The 16,938-nt window shown below is 34.6% G+C and overlaps 3 protein-coding genes across 3 annotated transcripts; 2 read left to right on the top strand and 1 right to left on the bottom strand.

The window, feature by feature from the left end:
* Positions 1–4,736: 4,736 nt before the first annotated feature.
* LOC115701143 (uncharacterized) lies at positions 4,737–6,437 on the top strand. The gene is made up of 2 exons (XM_030628849.2): positions 4,737–4,935; positions 5,478–6,437. The coding sequence occupies exon 2, from the start codon at positions 5,523–5,525 to the stop codon at positions 6,309–6,311; it is 789 nt and encodes a 262-aa protein (XP_030484709.2). The 5' UTR covers positions 4,737–4,935; positions 5,478–5,522; the 3' UTR covers positions 6,312–6,437.
* Positions 6,438–7,474: 1,037 nt separating this feature from the next.
* On the top strand, positions 7,475–10,018 carry LOC115698757 (peroxidase 11). Its single transcript, XM_030625925.2, has 4 exons — positions 7,475–8,066; positions 8,170–8,361; positions 8,471–8,636; positions 9,328–10,018. The coding sequence occupies exons 1-4, from the start codon at positions 7,827–7,829 to the stop codon at positions 9,750–9,752; spliced, it is 1,023 nt and encodes a 340-aa protein (XP_030481785.2). The 5' UTR covers positions 7,475–7,826; the 3' UTR covers positions 9,753–10,018.
* Positions 10,019–15,000: 4,982 nt separating this feature from the next.
* LOC115700078 (uncharacterized) lies at positions 15,001–15,810 on the bottom strand. The gene has a single exon (XM_030627633.2). The coding sequence runs from the start codon at positions 15,808–15,810 to the stop codon at positions 15,001–15,003; it is 810 nt and encodes a 269-aa protein (XP_030483493.2).
* Positions 15,811–16,938: the final 1,128 nt, after the last annotated feature.

Raw genomic sequence — 16,938 nt, 5'->3', positions numbered from 1 at the left:
GGGGAATTGGAACCTTTGTTCTTAGCTGGAAAGGGAATTGTCTAGGCAGCCATGGGTCTTCATTAATTCGAATTTTGCGACCATCTCCAACACTCCATCTATACCCTTTTGTTAGAAGATCACGACCCCATAATATCCCTTTCCAAACCGAAGACCCAAAGTGGCCTAATTTGGCTTCAAAAAAGGTTTCATTTGGAAAGTAAAGGGCTTTCAAAACTTGGCTGAGAAGACTTTCAGGTTCAGTTATTACCTTCCAACCTTGTTTAGCCAAAAGAGATTGATTGAAATCTTCTAAGTCTCGGAATCCCATGCCTCCTTCCTCCTTAAGTTTACACAACTTTTGCCAATTCCCCCAATGTATCTTGTGTTTGTTGGAAGTTGATCCCCACCAAAAACGAGCGATTAAGCTTTCAATTTCATGAAGAATGCCTTTAGTGATTCGAAAACAACTCATTACATAGCAAGGAATAGCTTGGATTACCGCTTTGATTAAAATTTCTTTTCCGGCTTGAGAGAAGAGACCCATCTTCCAACCTTGGAGCTTTGCTTCCACTTTCTCTCTTATTTTACCGAAAATCTATTTTTTGTTTTTTCCCACAAAGGAAGGCATCCCTAGATACTTGGTATGGTTCTTGACAAGGGTTACTCCTAATTGAGAAGCTATTTGATTAGCCAGAGAGTCATTGATCTTGTTTCCCACACATAATTCGGTTTTCTCCAAGTTGATACACTGCCCAGATAAGGAGGAATACGTCTCAAGAATTTCTTTTAAGGTAATGCTCTCCTCTATATTGGCGTCAAGGAATATGAGACTATCATCCGCAAATAAGAGGTGAGATAATTTTTGCTCCATGGAACCAAACCGTAAGCCATGTATTCTCCCAGCCCGTTCAGCTTCAAAAATTAAGCAAGAAAGACCTTCAGAGCATATTAGGAAAAGGAAGGGCGATAGAGGATCACCTTGTCGTAGACCTCTTTTGGGAGTGAAATAGCCTTTGATTGAACCGTTTATAAGTATTGAAAAGGAGACTGATTGGATACAATTCATAACTTTTTTAATCCACTTCTTCTCATACCCCAAGCAAATCATCATAGTTTCCAAGAAGTCCCACTCAACTCTATCGTACGCCTTTGACATGTCGAGCTTGACGGCCATTTTCTTTCCATTTCCAAATCGACCTTTTCGCATACAATGGAGGCTTTCAAATCCAATAACGGCATTATCTTGAATAATCCGACCTCCAATGAATGCACTTTGGTTTGCTGAAATAACAGAACTCATGCTTTGCTTCATTCTATTTGCTAGACACTTCGAGATCACTTTGTATATGACATTACATAGGCTAATAGGACGGAATTCGGACATTACGGTGGGCTGTTGAACCTTCGGTATAAGGCAGATCAGAGTTTCGTTGAGCAGTTTGCAATCGGCATCATTATTGAGTACATCCAAGCAGGCCGAAATGACCTCTTCGCCCACTACCTCCCAGTTTTTCTGGAAAAATAGACCTGGAAGGCCATCTTTACCCGGTGCTTTAAGGGGATTTACTTGGAAAATGGCTGTCTTTACTTCATCACTAGTAAAAGGCTGCATCAAATAATCATTTTCAGCATTACTTAGGCGATGAGGAACACATCTATGGAGAATATCCAGCAGATCCGAACCTCTATTCGCTTTGGTAAAAAGGCGCTGAAAGTAATTAATGGCGATAGCTGCAATCTCTTTCTCATTGGTTCGCCATTTTTTTCCTTCATCGAAAAGCCCCTGAATAGTGTTTTTCTTTCTTCTATGAGAAGCCTTGAAATGAAAATACTTTGTATTTCGGTCTCCGTGTTTTAGCCAAAGAGCACGGCTCCGTTGTTTCCAATATATCTCCCTTTTTTCCTCCACACAGTTTAGATCCATTTCAAGCTTGCGTTTAGTGAGCCAATCTTCCGTACTAGTTGAGTTTGCAAGGCTATCAATCTTTCCTTTGAGTTCTTTGGACTTGGCAAACATTTCCTTTTTTTGTTGTATGTTCCAAGTATTTAAATATTTTCCACAACTCTGTAGCAGCCGAGAGATGTGAAGCACCGGTTCCCTCCTAGTTTTGTTTGCCCACACCTTTGCAATGATCTTTTGACATTCTTCGTTGTTCGCCCAAGCTTGTTCAAAGTGAAATCTAGTGCCCCATTTTTTGTTGAATGTGTCCACCATCTTTCCCGGACTTGCTTGAATCAAAAGAGGTCTATGATCCGAATTCCACCAACTTAAGAGGGAAACTTTATTCTTTCAAAAGTTGTCCTTCCAATCGGGATTGCAAAACACTCTATCAAGTTTCTCGAAAATCAAATTTGTGGCCCTCCCATTGCACCAAGTAAAATCATCCTCTTCCGGCTTAATTTCTCTTAGCCAACAATCCGAGATAGCTGTTCTGAAATTCCTCATAAGATAATCGGGTTTGTGCCCCCCTCCCTTCTTTTCGTTTCTATGAAGAATTTCATTAAAGTCTCCACCACATATCCATGCACCATTGAACATCGGTTTGAGCCTTTTTAAAAGCTTCCAACTTTCTAATCTTCCCCCCGGGTCGGGGCTGCCATAGAAGCCTGTAAAACGCCAAGTAAATCCCAAGTCATTTTCCACAAGGGCATCAATATGAGACCTCGTGAAAGATTTAATCTGAACCATGTACTCATCTGACCAAAGAAGCGCCAAACCACCACTTTTACCCTTAGCATCGACTGAAAAACAACCAACAAAACCCAATTGGATTCTAATTTGCTCCATTCGAACACTATTCAGCCGCGTTTCTGACAAGAAAATCATCCCGGGATGATAATCTTTAACATGGGATTTGAGGGTGTTTAATGTCCAAGGGTTCCCAAGCCCTTGGACATTCCAAAATAAGGCATTCATTGCTCTCGGCGACTCAGTTTCACTGAGTTCGCCGCTTGCAAATCTGTCCCAAAGGTCAAATCAGAAATCTTCGAAATGGCCTTTGTATCACAACCCGTACCTTCACTGTGCTCGTCCTTCATCATCACCTCCTTAGTATCATTACCCCCTTTATTCTTGGTTCGTTTAGGAATCACCTTTCTTCTCTTTGAAGGGCCCTCCATTTTTTTCAACGAGGCAAGATTATGATCATAACTTATGGGAACATCTATTAACTTCGGCATTGGTTCGGTGTGATCATTAAGAGGATTCGGTTGACACTTAGTAGTATAATTATTATGTTGCTGTTGCAGAATTTCACCCATATCTTGATAGCTTTCTTCCCTCCAAGAACCATCCCTTTTTGAACTTCCCTGTCCAGTAATCTTCACTCCCGAACCCAAGTTGATACCAGAATTCTTTGTGTAATTAGGACCTTCTAAATTAATACAGAACCTGTCCTCCTTTTGATCTTTCTCAATGTTCTTGCCCTTCCCCAATATTTCAGAATTAATATTAAGGGAAGGAGAAGAACTCACCAGTGGCACTTTAGAAGGATTCGAGATTATGGTATGTGAAGAGTCAACTCTGGCACCATGAACTCCCAAATTTGGTCCAGTCGGCAGTAGCCTTGAAGAAATATTCTGCTTTGCAGGAAAACCAGGAGGACTTTTATTCGGAGTTGAGTTGCCACACGGGTCTTGAATGAAGGAAGGGTTAAACTCGTATCGTTCATTCACCTTGAGCCAAGAACCATAGCTCGGTTGTAGCTTCCCTGATCCATCGTCAAAGAATTGAATTGGTTCTGCACAAACCCGAGTATCATGTCCCACAAAACCACATTTAAAACACATAAAAGGTAAACGATCGTACCTGTAAGGAAGATAGATTTTTCGATCCTCGTACGGGAATTGGAATCCTGGGCATAGAGGAGTAGTAATGTCATGCCAGACTTTGAAGGTGAAGTAGCCCTTTGAAGCAATCTTGGGTATATCTGCATTTTGGACAGAAATCAGTTTTCCTGCAAATCCAGCCAGTCGATCCATGTTCCCCTTTGTGATCGAGCGTATAGGAAGGTTCAAGATACGCCCACTTAATGGAAATCTAGTGAGGACTTTGTTCCAATCGCACGGTATTCCTTCAAATTTCTCCATTATCAAGATACCATTATTCAAGAACCATGGATTTTTGGCCAGAATTCTAGTCAAATCTTGGGTAGATTTGAATGAAAACACCAAGAAACTTGCAGATGTCGTCTTGCTTTTGATTTCGACGCCCCAGTTCTTGTCAGCAATCCCCCACACTCGTCCCAGGATTGTCTTCAGAAGCGATCGACTAATCGGTCGATTGGAGCACCATCGTCCCATCGCGCACAAAGTCACAACTTCCGACCCTCCAGCCCCAAGAACTTCCCATCCTTCCTCATCCAGAACATATAGGTTTGTTGTTTGGGCAAGTAGATCGTCCATGGTGATGTCCGATGATTCCATATTCACAGGCTTTTCCAGCATTTCAGGGAGGCTCTTCTCGTGAGAGAGCATTTTATATATGTAATAAAAATAAAAAATGAAAAGTAAAAAAAATAAAAAGTGACTGGATTGGCGGGTAGGTTCGGGTTCAACCCGAAACTCGATGACTAAAAAAACTAACCTGCGAACTCGTCCGATGGTATACTGGGTTGAACTCGACCCTCCCGAATAGAACGAATTTTTAAAATTTTCAGGTTGAGCGGGTCAGGTCCGGGTCAAACCCAGTCAAAATGCTCACTTCTACCTACGAGGATCCAAACCAGCCTTTTTAAGTCCTAATTTTCCCACCATAGAGAGTAAAGTTTAGGGCAAAAAAATATTTGGTTGAGTGTCTTGTTTTTCTTTTCCCCAATTCCCCGCAAGGAACCACTCGCTCTCTCTCCCGTCTTTCTCTCAGATCGCTGCTAACTCAATCTCTCTGCCTACCTCCGTAGCCGCCTCTGGCTCTCTTTCTCCATCACTGCCTCCTTTAAAGGATAATTGTCTGAGGTAAGCTATATGTCTCCTTTAACCTATTATTTCATAAGTGAATACATGAGCTCAGCTGTTGTGTTTCAGCGAAAACCCAAAACCTGGATTTTAGATTTAAGATTAAATAGTATCTTCGTTACGTATTTTTTTTAGTTCAGTTTCTTCGATTATCTGGATTTATATACATCCTTGGACCCAGAATTTTGTTTTATCGCACTCTACGATACAATAAATAATACAAATAGTGAAGTTATACAATAAACTGGGTTTATAGCTAACTACCTGTTAACTACACTTTGGCATTAACTTATTTGGGGAATTGTATGATATGGGTATTTGGCCATAGTGTGTGATTAGGAGAAGTTTCCCTTTTTTCTTGGTTAATTGTAAAGGGATATCTCAAATTTTGATTCTTATCATTTCCCATTTGGGATTAGCAAATGTGCCTTATGATTTTTGTTGTTGAATGCTGCTTTGTATATTTTAGAGGGAGTTTTCATAACATGTATTGAATAATCACTCTATTGATATGTAAACGTATGAATGTTTTGTTGTTGAAGTTGGCAGAGTCACCCATCAAATATTGTTTGTGAACGTGAGGAGATATGGAAGATGTTTTAACTGATATTCCCCCACCCTCAAGGTTTTATGAGGAAGATCTCTATAACTTTACACCTCCCTTGCCACCTATTCCTTCTCCATTCCTTTTGTTTTCTAATCTTAAGCCAAATGAGCCGCTTCGCCCAACTCTTCTCATCATTGCCTTGTCTTCCCCTTCGCTCTATGTTTTCCACCATCTACCTTCTAAGGTGCTAATTGGAAGTCTTACCCTGCCCGAGATACCCTTCTCTGGAAATTCCATTGAGCCTTCTCTTCGAGACAAGTCCTGCAACATCTATGCCATTGGTGACAAGAACAACTCAGTTCTTGTTGTCTCTGTTCAGTGCCCTGTTGCTGTTGAGAGGTCTCACCTTGTTGCTAAGGTGTTGATCAGTGAACAGATTATTCCTGAAAGGGTATTGGTTTTTGATTCTATTCAGCGCCAGAACTTTCGAGGCAGGCTTTTGCCTGATGAACCATTTGCTTTCAAGCTGGTGACATCACTAGAAAGGAAAGATCCGAGTGATAGCCGTGCCCTGAAAGGCTTAGATTATCTTCCATCAGGAAGTCTAGTGGATGGGCTGGGTGCAGCCCTCTTGGCTAGATGCCAGATGAAGAGCATCAAGGGAACACTTTGTGTTGGATGGCCTGAAGTTGGTGGTGTTGCAGTTACCCTGGTTAAGTCTCTACTCAAAAGTGTATTGCCTAGCTTAGATATAAACATACATGAGGATAAAGATTCATGGTGCAGCCAGAATAGGGATCATCATTTTAATTCTAATATGTATACCTGAACAATTAGGTTTTGAGTGAAAACACCTTCTTTTAATCATCATTTTCTAGTGGAGTTGTGAATTTTTGGTTTATCATTTTGGTTACTAGATTGTTGTACTGTCAATGAAATGATGTTTTTGTTCTTATTTCCTAATGTTGAAAAAGTTGGTTGTTTCTGGTTGGGGCCACCCTAAATTGGATCTCTGAAACTACTTCGAGGTAGATGATTGACACTAAATCCTTGTATATTTCTTCCTTAAAAAAAAAAACATCCAATGTACACTCAGATAACAATGGATCCTTGATTTGGTGTGTATGAAAGTTGGAAGGAACAGAGTAATTAGACATTGCCGCGATTCATTCCAGGTTCCTTATGAGACAAAAATGTAATAGAATCAAAATTATCATTCGATATTTGTAAATTGTTCTCCAAATTAAAGATAGATAATGACAAAATGATTTATCATGTGGGAACTGAGAGATCTTGATTCATCTTTGTATATTTTTGTGAAAAGTAGATCCCCAGATTAATCATATATTACCTCACTCACAATCCACTTGCAGATTATGTCAAAACTTCTCTCATTCTTCCATTTTTTTAATGAGGAAAAGACAAGCTTTTTAAAATCGACAATAACTCATGTTGGTAATTGACAAACTAACCACGTTTATAAATTAATTATCACAAGCTTGTAGAAAAAAGTGCGTAACTTATAAAATAATAATAATAATAATAATAAAAAGGCTGTCTAATGCTCTTCTTACACTTTAGAGATCACGACTAACTTATTTTCTCATGTATTCTAGAATTGCTGGTTTGCAATTTGCTCCAGAGAATATAAAGCAAGAATGTGATAAATTCGTGTATGCAAATCTTTGCTTGTAACGATTGAGTTTTTAAGGGATGACGTACAAAAGAGACTTTGAATCTTGATTGTCAGCTCTAATTGCACTTCTTGCTAGTTTTCTTTGACAACTAGCATAAAAGTTTAGTAAGATTTTATGAAAGGGATGTAGTTTAACCTAATAATTCAAATAAACCAATTAAATTCACACCAAAAAAACAAAAACAATTTGCTTTTGGTATATTAAATGAATTGCTTCAAGGGTAAGATGTTAGACTAAATGAGCATATTAACATTCAAGAGAGAGAGAGAGAAGACTAAAGTAGCTTGTTACTTAGCCCAAAAGGGGTTAATTTTGATCCAATAATTTTATGGTTTGGTAGTAATGACTATGGTTTAGGCAAAAACACAAGTTTACTTCTAAACTCTGGCACAAAAAACTTTTAGTTTTGAAGAACCCACCAACCGGGCCAAATAGTTGTTGCATCTTCTCTTGACTCCAGAAATCCTCATTCAATTTACTCAAAAGACTTGAAAAATTCAAAATTAAAATGTGCAGAATTACGCTTATCTTTAATCTTGTATATGTATATATATGTGCACATTTCACTGTCTCAGCCATATGCATCTTCAACAATCTCCACTCATTCAAGAAAAACCTTCAGAAAGCAAAACCAACCAACTTAACCAATGGAACTTTCACTTTCTTTTGGACCCTTTTCTCTACTCTTCATGATTTTGGTATTCTCTATTGGGAACACTAGTATTATTCATGCAAGTAGTGACTCTTATTTAACACTTGACTACTATGCTTCTACTTGTCCCACTGTTTTTGAAATTATAAGAAAAGAGACTGAGTGTGCTGTGCTTTCTGATCCCCGAAGCGCGGCCTTGATAGTTCGATTACATTTTCATGACTGTTTTGTTCAGGTCCCATATTTACATTTCATGCAGATTTGTTTAATATTTTTTGTACCAAAAGACTTTAAAAACTAACATTTTTTTTTTGTTGTTGTGTTTTTTGGCCGAGCAGGGATGTGATGGTTCAGTGTTGTTAGATGACACAGTGACCTTAAAAGGAGAGAAGACAGCTTCTCCTAACATACACTCTTTGAAAGGTTTTGATCTCATTGATGGGATCAAGAACATGGTTGAATCAGAGTGCCCTGGAGTTGTCTCATGTGCGGATATTCTCACTATTGCAGCAAGAGATGCTGTCATTCTGGTAACTATGCCAATATTATTATGGTGTAAAGTTTGTTCTTTGTTTATTATTATGATAGTAAAAATTTAGCTAGTGACACTTTTTTTTTTCACTTGCCATTTTTTCATAGGTTGGTGGACCTTACTGGGATGTTCCAGTTGGAAGAAAGGATTCCATCACTGCTAATTATGCACTTGCAGACACAAATATTCCCACAGCAAATGAGGGCCTTATTCCTATCATTAGCAAATTTATGTATCAAGGCCTCTCTGTTAAAGATATGGTAGCTCTTGCAGGTAATAATATTATGCTCCTCTTAACCCAAAAATTTATATAAATCATTAAATAACAACATATTGAGAGCATTTATAGTTGTCAATTTTAAGAATGTTTAATTTATATAGATCACAAAACTTGGTAAGCTTTTATTTAGTTTGCTAATCAATGATATAGTAGAAGCCTAGTAGAAGGGATTTACGTCCCAAGTTATTTTTGCATATTAATATAGAAAAAAATTTACCAACTAACTGAAAAAACTGTTACATATATAAATAATTTATCTAAGAAAAAACATTGATATTAATCAGTAGGATGGTGCCTTACGCTAGGACCTACCTAGTATCAAGGGCATTATTTATTATTATTGAATATTAAGAGCAGTATTAATTGTTATTTAAACAGGGTAAACATAGTTCTCCTCAAAATTATTTGGATTTGGTAGGTTTGTGGGTCTCAGTTAATCAACTAACCCTTCCTACTTGGTAACTTTTTACTCAAGACACTCTTCATTTATTAGTCAAATTTTATTCCAAATAAAAGTAATAACTTAGGTATCATAGATAAATACTTTTCCTTCCTAAAAGTATGTCAAACAAGCTCAACAATATCAAATAATGGCAATAACTATTGGTAAAAAAAATCACATTAGTAAAGTTTAAGACCAATTATGTACTGGTATAATTGATTCTTTGCACACATAATTCTCAGGAGCTCACACAATTGGAATGGCAAGGTGTGAGAATTTCCGGGACCGGATTTATGGCGATTTTCGAGCAACTTCAGGGTTGAATCCTATCTCAGCATCATATCTTAGTAGCTTGAGATCCATTTGCCCACCAATTCATGGAGGTGAGAACAACATAACAGCTATGGACAATGTCACACCTAATATTTTTGACAACTCATTCTATCACACTCTACTCAAAGGAGAAGGACTACTAAGCTCTGATCAAGAAATGTATTCAAGTATGTTTAGTATCCAAACTAGAGAGCTTGTGAAGTTGTATGCAACTGATCCACTAGCTTTCTTCAATCAATTTTCTGAATCAATGGTCAAGATGGGAAACATTACCAATTCAGAGAGCTTTGCTAATGGAGAAGTGAGGAAAAATTGCAGATTTATCAACACTTAATTAGATTAGTTGCCATTTGGTATTTAAATTTCAAAATCTATGTAAAACAACAGGTGGGGTTTGATTGTTTTTTTTTTTTTTCCTTTTTTGGTCTCATTATTCATTCTAAAAGCACCACAAAAAATGTGCATCTCTTTCTGTATTATTTCGAAAAATTTATTGTTGTATTACTTTGTAAAAGAATTATACTGGAATGAAACCCACATTAGAATTATGCTCAATTATTTCTTGATTATCTCTCCTAATTTGAAGAAAAAGGTGAGAAAGTAGGTTGGTTTATTATTGCTGCTATCTTTTTACTCCTTGTAGTTGAGACTTTTCAGTTTAGAATCAAATACACGTTATAAATGCATTTAAGTATAGAGAAGAAAAATCATTGCAGCAAAAGATAAAATGTATTGAGAAGAAAAAAGTGAAAATTGCACTAAATATGCTTTCTCAAAACTTTGTTACAAAAATATGGTAATATTAAGTTTGACCCATTTTTATAGCATTTTTTAAATTTTAAGTTTTTTATGGTATTAACTATGCATATTATGCATATTATGTAAAGAAAAAATTACAGTCTATACCATTTTTATCTTGTCCTTTTTTATTTTTACCGTCTTTTTTAAAGTCTACTATTTTTATCTCTTTTTTAAAATAATGTACCAATTTTGTCCCTGTCACTTCGAGATCCTCTCCATGTGACTCGCTTATGTCAGGGTATTTTGGGTACAATACATATAAAAAGAGGTATGTTTCAATTAAATATAAAATTAGAGGTAAATTTGATCAATTGATATATAAAAGTGGTATTTTTCAACTTACCCCTTATGTAAATTTAATTTCAAAGCCCATATTTAATAAGATAAATCATTCAAACCCTACTGCTCCACACTTCAATAGCTTCACGCCTCCATCTTCCTAACTTCATTCACTTGCTCCAGCGATCGGCGACCGGCGACCGGGGACTCGCACATTTGGCAAAGTGATTCGTCTCACCTCAAAGTTGATGTTGTTAGCCACCACCACCGGAGCCGTTATCTCCTCCAAACCGGCAATTTACAGTGTTGAGCATCAATAGGGTGGAATTAGGTGCATAATCCCAGCAACTCTTCTCACTTTCTTTCAATCCAAACTTCACATATATCTTGTTAGAAATTAGATCTAAAATACATACGGATTTTAACCTATGTCAAATCATTAAGATTACTCTATGAATCAATAAGATGGAAGATGTACATGATACTGGATATGAGATGAGATGATAGGTATATGGTCTTCCACAGACTAGTCTTCTTTCTATGGGTTCTCACTCAATTGATGGGAATGGAGGAGAAGAATGGTTAAGATTAGCCTTAGATATCAAACCTTTAGGGATCGTTTGGTATGCAGGTTTCATTTCATGGGAATAGATTTAATATTGCTTGGAGTTGGAGAGTGATGAAGGGAATGATAAACTTAGGAAAGCAACAGTAACGTGTTTGGTTGACATTGCAATGGAATGTGACAACTTTTTTTTTACAATAAAAATTATTTTTTTATAATAATTCAATATTTTTTTTTCTTTCTAAGTGTTCAAAATAATTTTTTATTATTTTTCATATAATTTTATAAAAAAAAATTAACAATAATAAATAATTATAAGGGTAAATAGCGGCATAAGTACCCAAAGTTTTAAGTTTGTAAGCGGCATAAGTACCCAATGTTTGTAAAAATATAATTTTTCTCCAATTTTGTCAGTACAAACTCCGTTTTGAATTTATTATAAGAACATTTAGAAGTAATTGATACTACATGTTTCTATCTAGACCCAATAATCAAGAATCTGAACCTTATATGTGGCCTGTTTAAGAAAATAATAGAGCTTGTAATGACGAAATTAAAGAAAAATGACAGTTTTACAAACATTTGGTACTTATGTCGCTAAAAATAAATATTGAAATTATGCCACTTACGAATTTAAAACTTTGGGTACTTATGCCACTATTTTCCCTAATTATAAAGAGTAAATTTATATACAAATTGATAATATATTTTATAAAATAAAATATATAAAAAAAAATAAGGAAAATACTTCATATTTGAAATATTTATATATATATATATATGAGTATTCATATATATAAAAAATAATTTTAAAATGCAAAAGTTTGTGTTTGCCAATAGCATTGGAAAGTGAAAACCACATTTTCATTGGGTTTTCCTTAGGGGTAAGTTGAGAAATACCCTTTTTATTAATCAATTAATCAAATTTACCTCTAATTTTATATTTATTTGAAACATACCTCTTTTATATGTATTGTAACCAAAATATCCTGACATAAGAGAGTCACATGGAGAGTATCTTGAAGTGACAGGGGCAAAATTGGTACAATGTTTAAAAAAAGAGGTAAAAATGATAGACTTTAAAAAAGAGGGTAAAAATAAAAGAGGACAATAGAAAAATGGTATAGAGTGTAATTTCATCTTTTCCTTACCAGCCAAACTAAAGCCCACCACTTTCACTTAGCCAACATTAAAATATTAAAAACCTAACCAAACATAAGAAACTTTCAGATTCCCATTCTCACTTCTCCCATTACCGCATACCAAACAGCCCCTTATGTTCTTTATATAGCAAACTAATTAGAGTCCCATAAATCCTAATTAGGTTTATTATTAGGTACTACACATGTACTGAATAAGATATTTATTGAACTTATTTAATTAGATCACTTATTTAGTCCAATTTAGAATATTAGCTCAAATAAATTGTCTTAATTTATAAGCCCACATATTGGATTATTAAAAATAACCAAACAATCTCTCACTTCGGCTACAAATTGATTCCAATAACAATTACATCTGATAATCTTATGTGCGAACAAACTTGCTAATTATTCTCTAAACATCTCTTTTAAACAATTTGGACCATCTCATATACCAATATGAGATCAAAGCGGTCTTCGTTACATTTATCGTAACTAGACACATCAATGATCACCATTCAAATATATTAAATGATATTGTAATATTTTGAAAATAAAATTATGTTAAATAAAGTATATTTCATTAAATATAGTAATTAAATAGAATATTTTTGGCATAATGGGTAAATTATGATTTTTTTCAAGTTAATTATGTAAAATTTGAGATTATAATGAAAATGAGTTAATAAGTGTAATTTATTCACGGAAATTTTATTAAAATATATGGATATTGTATATATCATTTTTTAAAATAAAATATTTTCTAGTTTTGTGAATGTGGAAGCTCGATTATTTGCCCAAGAATGTTACGACGGTAATAGAATAAGTTTTGGTTGTACCAAAATGTTTTAGTGGACACTTGAGTTGACGGGATATTTTGGGGTAGTTAGCTTTGACCAAAATAATCGAGCTTATAAAATGTAAGGAAAAAAAAGACGCCCTCCTCACTTATAAAAAAAAAGTGTCACCCCCCTCAACTTAAATCCTAGGTCCGCCACTGCTTAGAGAGTGATGAAGGGAATGATAAACTTAGGAAAGCAATTGTAACGAGTTTATTTGACATTGCAATGGAATGTGATAACTTTTTTTTTTACAATAATTTTTTTTTATATAAAATACTAATAATTCAATATTTTTGTTTCTGTTCAAAATAATTTTTATTTATTATTTTTCATATAATTTATAAAAAAAAATAACAATAATAAATAATTATAAAGAGTAAATTTATATACAAATTGATAATATATTTTATAATATATAAAAAAAATAAGGAAAATACTTCATATTTTAAATATTTATATGTATAGTAGTATTCATATATAAAAAAAAACAAATTTAAAATGCAAAAGTTTGTGTTTGCCAATAGCATTGGAAAGTGAAAACCACATTTTCATTGGGTTTTCCTTGACAGCCAAACTAAAGTCCACCACTTTCACTTAGCCAACATTAAAATATTAAAAACCTAACCAAACATAGGAAACTTTCAGATTCCCATTCTCACTTCTCCCATTACCGCATACCAAAAGCCCCTTATGTTCTTTATATAGCAAACTAATTAGAGTCCCATAAATCCTAATTAGGTTTATTATTAGGTACTACACATGTACCGAATAAGATATTTATTGAACTCATTTAATTAGATCACTTATTTAGTCCAATTTAGAATATTAGCTCAAATAAATTGTCTTAATTTATAAGCCCACATATTGGATTATTAAAAATAACTCAACAATCTCTCACTTGGACTACAAATTGATTCCAATAACAATTACATTTGATAACCTTATGTGCCAACAAACTTGCTAATTATTCTCTAAACATCTCCTTTAAACAATTTGGACCATCTCATATACCAATATGAGATCAAAGCGGTCTTCGTTACATTTATCGTAACTAGACCCATCAATGATCCCCATATAAAATATATTAAATGTAATTGTAATATTTCGAAAATAAAATTATGTTAAATAAAGTATATTTCATTAAATATAGTAATTAAATAGAATATTTTTGGCATAATGGGTAAATTATGATTTTTTCAACTTAATTATGTAAAATTTGAGATTATTAAAAAAATGAGTTAATAAGTGTAATTTATTCACAGAAATTTTAATAAAATATATGGATATTGTATATACCATTTTTTAAAATAAAATATTTTCTAGTTTTGTGAATGTGGAAGCTCGATTATTTGGCCAAGAATGTTACGACGGTAATAGAATGAGTTTTTGTTGTACCAGAATGTTTTAGTGGACACTTGAGTTGACGGGATATTTTGGGGTAGTTAGCTTTGACCAAAATAACCCTAAGTTAGAAATTTGCAAAGTGTTGAGTTAAGGGCAAAATGGTAACTTCACTAGGATTTATTTATTTATTTTATTTGGGATTCTAATATGTCCTAGGCTGAATGAAAAATAGAAATTTAGTATTTTAAGTTAGTTTAGTTTTTTTTCATAAGTTAATTAAGGATAAATCAAAATAAAAAAATATCACACAAAACATATCCTCTTCTCTACCTCTCTCTTTGGCTCAAACAAACCCAGCAAAAACCATCAAATTCAAGTCTTAATTCATTTGTTTTCTTGCCAATATTTCTATCCTAGGAGCTGTCCAAGCTTGAGGTAAGTTCATTTTTTATATTTTTTGTGATTTCTAGGTTTTTAAGTTGAGTTTTTGGGAACTTTGGGTGAATTTGGGTCTGTAGCTCATGGTTGGTTCAGAGCTTGTTCTTAGTGTTAAATTAAGGTTGTTTATTATTTTTTATTTTTTTTTTTGAAGAAAGTAATCAAACTTTATTAACTTTCAAATTCAGCAACCAAACACAGAAGCAATTCAGTTGGGACATCTCCCATACTGAAAATACGATCAGGATACGAAGTAGCAGCTTTAGCAATCGCATGAGCTACTAAATTTGCTGACCGTTTCACAAAAGAAATAGTAACACCACTTAAACTTACAAGCAAGTTTTGACACTCTTTAATAACATCACCAAATAAAAAGATCATATGAATTGGATTACGAATTGCTTGTACCACCACTAAACAATCTGTCTCTAAAATCACATGCGACCATTGTTTGTCTTTTATCCAGCTCAGGGCCTCACGAACTCCAATTGCCTCAGCTATCTCCGAACGTACACTTCCATGACAAAGCCGAGAGACACCTTGCAACATAAAGCCATGTTCATCTCTAGCCACAATTCCATAACCATAGTCTTGGCTACTCCCAAATATTGATGCATCCACATTAACCTTGATTTCGTTAACATTAGGTGCACACCATCGGTCTAATCCATCCCTGGCCACTAAGCATGTCCGTGATGTCTCCAAGTAAGGAGCTTGAGCCGAATTCCATTGATCAAGATAACAAGTGGAAAATGCAAAAATAAAGGAGGCATTATAGGCTTTGTTCTTCCAAACTTTGTCATTCCTTGCACCCCAAATTGCGCAACATAAAATGCAAAATAGCCTCCAGGTTTCTGTGCTTACTGTGCTGAACACAGTCACGCACCAGTCCAAGAAACTGGTTTCTTGCTGCACTGGTGTGATAATAACAGCTTTCTCCCAACATTGTGCTGCAATAGGACAGAAAGCAAGAACATGCATGATTGTTTCATTATGCAGACCACAGACAGGACATGGGCTATTAACATCAACCCTTTTTATAATCAGTTGGACTTTTGTTGAAAGACAATTGGTACCCCCTCTCCATATTAAGTTCTTAACTTTGGGGGGTATTTTTAACCGCTAGAGTTCATTCCAGAAATCCGAAGCTTCAACATTATTCCAGGCCGCCTTTGCTTTTTGAATTAAGTTAAAAGCACTTTTAACCGAATAGAGTGAGTTGAGTTCTAGAACTCAAAAACTCACTCAATAATGATGAAATTGTGATTTTGAGGTAATTATTTATTTTGAATGTTTAAATTTGTTGTTTGGATGTTATTGAACTATTCTGGGAAGTTTGATTAAGTTTGGAGGAGTTTTGGTTTGGTTTTAGTGTAAAAACCAACTTTTTATCGCTTATGCAAAAAACGGTTAACCGTTTTACAAGGTACTATAAAAACGATGAACCTTTTTTCCCAATTAGTTGGAAGCCAAAAAACAGTGAGCCTTTTGGGGTATTTTTTAGCACTTAGGTTCTTGTATTTTATCGATATTTAGGGTATTATCATGCTATTTATTGATAAGGAATTGTCCGATTTTGAGTTAAAGTCCTAGAACATGATTAATTTAGTTATCTACCAATTTACTATTGTCATTACATAGGGCATGAGATCGTCGAGTGTTGTTCCACTCAAGTTGGCATGCACACTTAAATTTGGATTCGAGATAAGAAAATTCAATTGTATCGTATCTCATGGCTAATTTAGATACGATAATTGCCGTTAATACGAAAGAGTTATAACTCTAACCTGAAACCGATATTAGGTTTCTTACTTATAGGTTACCTTATTAGGCAACGATAGTTACATTAGTTGACTCATTGGAAACGAGGGTTGATGGATACTTAATAAAGTATCGAGAATAGTTTGTCTTATTAGACAAATAATTGATTTGTTAGTATTGTGATGTATTGTAATGTTTTGTATGATTATATGTTTAAAGCATGTAGCTGTTATTGATTAATATTTTGTTATACTCATGAATGTGTATTTCTGCTTTCTTGTTGAGTGTTTGTGACTCACGTGTGCTTTGTGTTGCAGATAAGAAAAAGAAAAATAGATCAGCCATGAG

The sequence above is a fragment of the Cannabis sativa genome, chromosome 8 (genome assembly GCF_029168945.1).
Source record: "Cannabis sativa cultivar Pink pepper isolate KNU-18-1 chromosome 8, ASM2916894v1, whole genome shotgun sequence".
Taxonomy (NCBI): Eukaryota; Viridiplantae; Streptophyta; class Magnoliopsida; order Rosales; family Cannabaceae; genus Cannabis; species Cannabis sativa.
Note: the sequence above shows the minus strand (reverse complement) of the source record. Positions and strands in the feature narration are given on the sequence as shown.

Bases quoted from the DNA above. Each gene is read 5' to 3' on its own strand.
- LOC115701143 (XM_030628849.2), top strand. From the start codon at position 5,523: ATGGAAGATGTTTTAACTGATATTCCCCCACCCTCAAGGTTTTATGAG.
- LOC115698757 (XM_030625925.2), top strand. From the start codon at position 7,827: ATGGAACTTTCACTTTCTTTTGGACCCTTTTCTCTACTCTTCATGATT. The intron at 8,067-8,169 runs GTCCCATATTTA...TTGGCCGAGCAG, and splicing joins TTCATGACTGTTTTGTTCAG to GGATGTGATGGTTCAGTGTT. The intron at 8,637-9,327 runs GTAATAATATTA...CATAATTCTCAG, and splicing joins AGATATGGTAGCTCTTGCAG to GAGCTCACACAATTGGAATG.
- LOC115700078 (XM_030627633.2), bottom strand. From the start codon at position 15,810: ATGCATGTTCTTGCTTTCTGTCCTATTGCAGCACAATGTTGGGAGAAA.